Source organism: Fukomys damarensis, unplaced genomic scaffold, assembly GCF_012274545.1.
Source record: "Fukomys damarensis isolate Sample0158 unplaced genomic scaffold, DMR_v1.0_HiC HiC_scaffold_15, whole genome shotgun sequence".
In the NCBI taxonomy this organism is placed as follows: domain Eukaryota; kingdom Metazoa; phylum Chordata; class Mammalia; order Rodentia; family Bathyergidae; genus Fukomys; species Fukomys damarensis.
Window position 1 is genome coordinate 33,527,558 of NW_022900927.1, and position 6,277 is coordinate 33,533,834.

General features: G+C 38.9%; 1 protein-coding gene across 2 annotated transcripts in view; it reads left to right on the forward strand.

Moving 5' to 3' along the window:
• Slc35e3 (solute carrier family 35 member E3) overlaps nucleotides 1–6,277 on the forward strand; it is a 31,500-nt gene that overhangs the window by 13,460 nt on the left and 11,763 nt on the right. For both annotated transcript variants that reach the window (XM_010644212.3, XM_033763771.1), the window contains one exon: nucleotides 5,385–5,467. In XM_010644212.3, the coding sequence (XP_010642514.1) occupies nucleotides 5,385–5,467 (83 nt within the window). The remainder of the gene's footprint in view (nucleotides 1–5,384; nucleotides 5,468–6,277) is intronic.

Consider the following 6,277-nt stretch of genomic DNA (forward strand, 5'->3'; position numbering starts at 1 on the left):
ACAATATTTAATGGCTCAGACAGAGGGAGGATGCCAGACCCCTGGTCTCAGTTAGCTGATTCCTGAACCCCATGACGCTGACTGACCTCAGGCTGCAAGGCCCAGATTGAGTTCCCCATCCTTCTGAATGGTTGATCTGCAACGTTGCAGTGAACAAACTTTTCAATATAGTATATTTACCATTTAATGGCTCAGACAGAGGGAGGATGCCAGACCCCTGGTCTCAGTTAGCTGATTCCTGAACCCCATGACGCTGACTGACCTCAGGCTGCAAGGCCCAGATTGAGTTCCCCATCCTTCTGAATGGTTGAACTCTGCAACGTTCTATTTCAGGTTTCCCACGCCCTTTCTTTAAAGATGTTCAAAGTTGGGAACTCAGAAAAATACCCTTGATGACCACCTCTGTCTTTGCAGAGTGGGTCCAAAGACTGGCACAGTCAGGAGGTCTGAGAGTGCGGGGGCAGGGATTATGGGGGTTCAAGGGCGCCCGTGCGGCTACCTTCCTGGCACTTGAGCATTGGCGCGGCTGGGTCGGGAGCAGGCGTGGTTCTCCTTCCCGCGGTGGATCGGGCCAGCCTACCTTCCCGGTGCTTGAGCGATCAGAACCAACTCTTTGATTCATTGATTCTTTGTATTGAATTTTTAGTCTCAATTTCATTAATTTCTTTTCTGATCTGAGCTTTATAATTTCCTTCTTTCTACTGGCTTTAAATTTAGATTGTTCTTGTTATTCTGGGACCTTGATGTGCATCATCAGGTAATTTATTTGAGTTTGCTCTTTTTTCTGATGTGGGAATTCACTGCTATAAACTGCCCTCTTAGTACTGCTTTCATTGTGTCACATAGGTTCTGGTATGTCATACTGACATTATTATTTGATTGTAGTAACTATCTAATTACTTTAATTTCATCTGCAACCTGTAGATTATTCAAGAGGGTATTATTTAATTGCCATGTGTTTGCGTAGTTTCTGTGTGGTTTTTTTTTTTGCCATTGATTTCTTGTTTTATCACACTGTGATCTGATAATATGCTTGAGATAATTTTAATTCTTTTGCATTTACTTACACGTACTGTGTAGGCCAGTATGTGATCTGTTTTGGAGAAAGCACTGTAGATACCATTAAGTTCACCTTGCCACAACTTTACCATCTAGAACACAATGAGAATGTGGTTCTTATTGATGGTATTAATTTCCCAAATATTTTTGCAGCCCTTATTCTGTTCCAGGGACTGTTTAAAGCACTAAAATACTAACTTATTCGCTCCTCATAACTTTGTTAGGTTAATACAGCATTATTCCCAGTTTTACTCTTGAGGAAAATGAAAGATAAAAAGTTAAATATCTAGTCTAATATAGCACAGCTAGTAAACAGAGCCAGAATTTAAATTCATGCATTCCAACTCCAAAGTCAATATTCCTCTCCCTTCCCCCACAGTGCTGGGATCGAACCCAAGGTCTTGTGCATGTTAGGCAAGTGCTGTACCACTGAGCTATACTTCCAGCACCCTCTGCACTTTTGTCTGAGATAGGTCTTCCCATATTGCTCAGGCTGCTTTCAAATTCTTTGGCTCAAGTAGTCTTCCCTCCTCAGCCTCCCACATAGCTAGGAGTCTGCCACTAGATCACAAAGTCCACATTGGGCACTCTGCTAGGCAGCCCCTGAGACTGATAGGTATTCTATTTTGGCATACGCTTTTTTCTGAAGTAGCACTCATTGGACCATCTCTCACATAATATATTCTCTTTACAGAATCCTAGCCTCTTCTTGGACACCTGAAATTAGAAGGGGATTGGCCTTTTGTGATACTTCTCTGACAGGTTTAAACAACAGGAAATGAGGCATGGTGGCAGATGCCTGTAATCTCAGAGCTTGGGAGGCTGAAGCAGAAGGGTCAGGAATTAATGACAAGCCTGGCTGCATAGCAGGACTGTCAGAGAGAAAGAGATACAGTAGACTGTTAAGTCACAACCAGTCTGACATACAAACAACTTGGGTTAAATAAGTTAATGGAAGATTAATCTGCCTCTCGTTATCTATAGCGTTTACCCAGGTAAACATCCAGATCTCATTTGTATTGACTTAAAACCAACTTGAGTTACAACCAGCCCTCAGGAACCAATCCAGTTCATAAGTCAAGGGTCCACTGTATATAGCTAGAGAGACAGAGGCAGATGGATAGAGAGAGATAGGAGGAGAGGGAAAAGGAAGCAGAAAGCATAAAGCAGCTCCTCGGAATAGACAAGCTGAAGACATTTAGTTAAGAGAAAGTCACCTTCATTCCTTCTTGTCCCTAGGGGGCAATACTGAGTCAAAAAAGTAGGGCAAGTTATTGTCTTGAGTGATATCCTAGGTCATCAAGAAATAGGCATGTGACATTTTGTGAACTCAGTAAAATTAACAATATTTTACATATTTTTTTAAATTTTTAAAAAATCTTTAAGGAGCTGTGTTTCTGTTTAACAGACACTATTGTTTCAAATCATATGCAGCATTACTTTACCTAAAAAGGATGCAAATCCTACTCTAGTCCTCTTACTACTATACTAATTTAAAATCTGATACGGGCCTGGAATTTAGCTCAGTGGCGCTGCACCTGCCTCACAAGCAGAAGGTCCTGAGTTCAATCCTCGGTACCAAAAAAGAATAAAAATGAGGGCTGGCGTTTAGCTCAGTGATTCCGCCACCTGCCTTGCAAGCACAGGGACCTGAGTTCAATCCCCAGTACCAAAAAATAAATAAAAACTAAAACTGATAAAACTTACCTAGGAGACTAAAATGTCTTCAAATATATGTTTTCCTTGAAATTTAAACTGCTTAATAATTTAAATCATAGCTAATATTTTATCTAAATTCTCTTCAAAAGTATAAAATGGTTTTATAAATTTTTTGCTTTGTTGATAGTATCCTTTTCATGTCCAGAGTTTTCTCTGTTTCTTTTTGTTGTTGTTTCTTTTGGTTTTTGGTTTTGTTTTGTTTTTGTTTTTTTTTGATACTGGGGATCAAACTTGGGTCCTTGCTCTTGCGAGGCAGGTGGCGGAACCACTGTGCTAAATCCCCAGCCCAGTTTTATAATTTTTAAAGCAAATTGTAGGCTAGGTTTGAGCAGAACATTGTGTGTGAATGCAGTAGCACAGCATTCATTCCTCTCTCCTTGGCCAAGTTGATCTGTTTCCTTTCTCTGAACACACACCCTGTACTTGCATAATTCCTCACATTGACCTGTGTTTCCCTCTGCTGGGAACCCTAACCCCTTTATCTCTGTGTGCTTTTGAGAGTCACAGTGGGGTAAAAGCAGGCACTCCACAACCAGACTGCCTGGGTTTAAATCTCAGTGCTGCTTCTTACTAGCCTGACCATTTTAAGCCACTTACTTTAGCTTTCTATGCTTTGCTCTCTCATCTTTAAAAAAGAATATTTTTACAGCTACCTCATGGTTTAAGAGGATTAAATGAGTGATCCACATTTGTAATCTTACGTCTCTGGGAGGCTGACTCAGGAGGATCACAAGCTTGAGCCCAGCCTGGGCAATTTAGTGTCTCAGATGAAAAGATAAAAAAGGTCTGGGGATATAGCTCAGTGTGAAAGCCTTGTATTAAATCCCCACTATCACCAAAAAAAGAGAAAAAATTTGATTAATTAATTCCTATAAAATATTTAGAACAATTTCTGGCACATATATGAACTTTTATTATCATGTTTTTTTTTTATAATGTACTCAGGTAATTACTGAGTTCTTTGAGGGAAAAAACTTTGTATATAGTATGTTCCTTTCAAGGCCTGGCCCTAAATTTGTAGCTATCTAGTGGATATTTATTGATTCAAATAGGACTAAAAGTGAACAATGGAAAAAGACCTGGAAGGCCATATTCAAAAATGGCATGGTGATTGGGATTATAAGAATTCCTTGCTCTTTTTTATACTTGCCTTTGTTTTATGGTTCTTCTATAATATGTTTCTTAATAAATTATTACAGGTAGGTATGGTAGTACATGCCTGCAGTTCCTGAGAGGCCGAGACAGGAGGATTCATTGAGTCCAGGGACTAGAATCCAACCTGGGCAACTTAGCAAGACCTATTTCTAAAAAATGATTACACATTGTACTAAATATGTAAGGTCATATCTACGTGGGTTTGATTACAGAAACTAAGAAAGTATTCTCTAAATAATGAAAAAAGAATAAGATAAGACTCTAAGAGCGAGAAGCAATTTAAATATGTTCAGGGACCATTTTCATCTCCAGAATTAAGGATTATTTTTATGTTACATCACTGCCTTTTCTCTTTTACTTTCCTTTTTAGTTTTATTTTAGGATTCCCTATTTTTAATGTTCATACAGAGATTTCTTTAACTGAAATACCGAATAGTTTCTTTGGTGTGAAAAACTATAATAGTACACAGGATCCTAATGAGACAATTAATAATGTGAAATAGGAAGTAAAGGGCTAAAGGTGAAGGGTGGGGGAGAGGTAATAAGGGAGAGGAAAAAAATATGAGAAACTGAAAAAATGGAAATAAAGTGTTTGTAAATGGGGAGGGGAGGAGGGGGTAAAGGGAGGGCAGGGACAAGGGGAAAAAATGAGAATCAAGACCTATTATGTAAAGGTACAGAATCCCAATGATGAATGTAATTGTACTGTATACCTAGATTGTACCAATAACCTCAATAAAAAGAAAAAAAAATGATTACAAAATATTTCTTCCTCCCGTGAATAAGAAAAATGAACATAGAAATTCATATTCAAAGACAAGTTTATTTTGTGTAGAATTGTCCGTTGATTCTTCTGCAGTTACATTTTGATGATGTTTTGTTTTTTGGTGTTTTTGTTTTGTTTTGTTTTTGTACTGGAGATAGAACTCAGGTCCTTTGCATTTCCAAGGCAGGTGTGGTGCCACTGAGCTAAATCCCCGGCCACTCAGTTACATTTTTAGCAATACTCACCCTGCTCTTGGGTAGTCAATCCTTTTTTTTTTTGGTACTGGGGACCAAACCTGGGACCTTGTGCTTGCGAGGCAGGTGGTGTAACCACTGAGCTAAATCGCTGGCTGGATGCAATTCTTGCTGTGTCCCAAATTAATTCTTTTTCTAGTCCTTTTTTTCCCTCAATGCTGGGGATTAAATCCAGGGCCTTTACACTCAGTTACTTCTCCAGCCCTTTTTTTGCCTTTTATTTTTGAAAAGGGCTCTCGATAAGTTGCTAAATTGCCCCAGTTGAGCTTGAACTTGTAATCCTCCTGCCTCATCCTCTCGGTGCACCACCATGCTCATCCTCTAATCTTGTTTTTAGCTGTTTGAGTTTTAAAAATTCTAATGAAATGCATTTTACCAGATCATAATGATTACAGTACATTGTGTTAATCATTCTTTTGTTTTATTTGTAGCTTATGGTGCTGCTCTCTGGCATAATCGCTTTCATGGTGAACTTATCAATTTATTGGATCATTGGGAACACTTCACCAGTCACGTATCCTTTTAATAATACCTTACAAATGCTTGGTCTTTTTATGTTTCTAAAACTGTCACATTCACTTCTTACTTGAGTGTCACACTACCTGCTGTGTGACCTAAGTTAAAAAGAGTGGTTAGTTTTAGTCTTTTGCTGTATCTTTCCATACTAGTCTATAGAATTTTAAAACAGTAACTCAAGAAATGAGTTTCCTTTCTGTAGCATGAATGTTTTTGAGTTTTCTTAAGTAATAGGTGAACTTTCCCCTTGCAAAAATTAATCTAGAGCACCATTTCTTAGTTGCTTTAAATAATCTTTACTGGGTGGGTGATGGGGTAGAGGTGTGTCCAGTTACTAGTAACAAAGCAAAGGTGTACTTAGCTCACATAACAAAAGATCATTTCATACCCCTGGCATCTGGTTTTGGAGTGTGTCTTTGAACTTGAGAGTACTTGGGTATGAGTTTGCCTTTTTTTTTTTTGTACCTGGGATCGAACTCGGGACCTTGCCCTTGCGAGGCAGGTGGAGGAACCACTGAGCTAACTCCCCGGCCCCTGCCTTGTTCATTTTTTAATAATTCCAGACTTAAAACTAAGTCATGTTGGAGGTCAGAGTCACTTGCCCATTTTCACCATTCTGCTCGTCCTTCTGTTTCTCTGTGTATTTCACCCCACATAGGTGATTGTGGAGAATGGATCCCCTAAGTCAGGCAGTCTGATACTGTTCTATTAGAGTTCACTGATTTATATAAAGGAGTGACTACTGAGATCCAATAAAGTAAATAACTAGCTCATTGTCTAACTATAAATAGGCACCATTTTCTTTTCT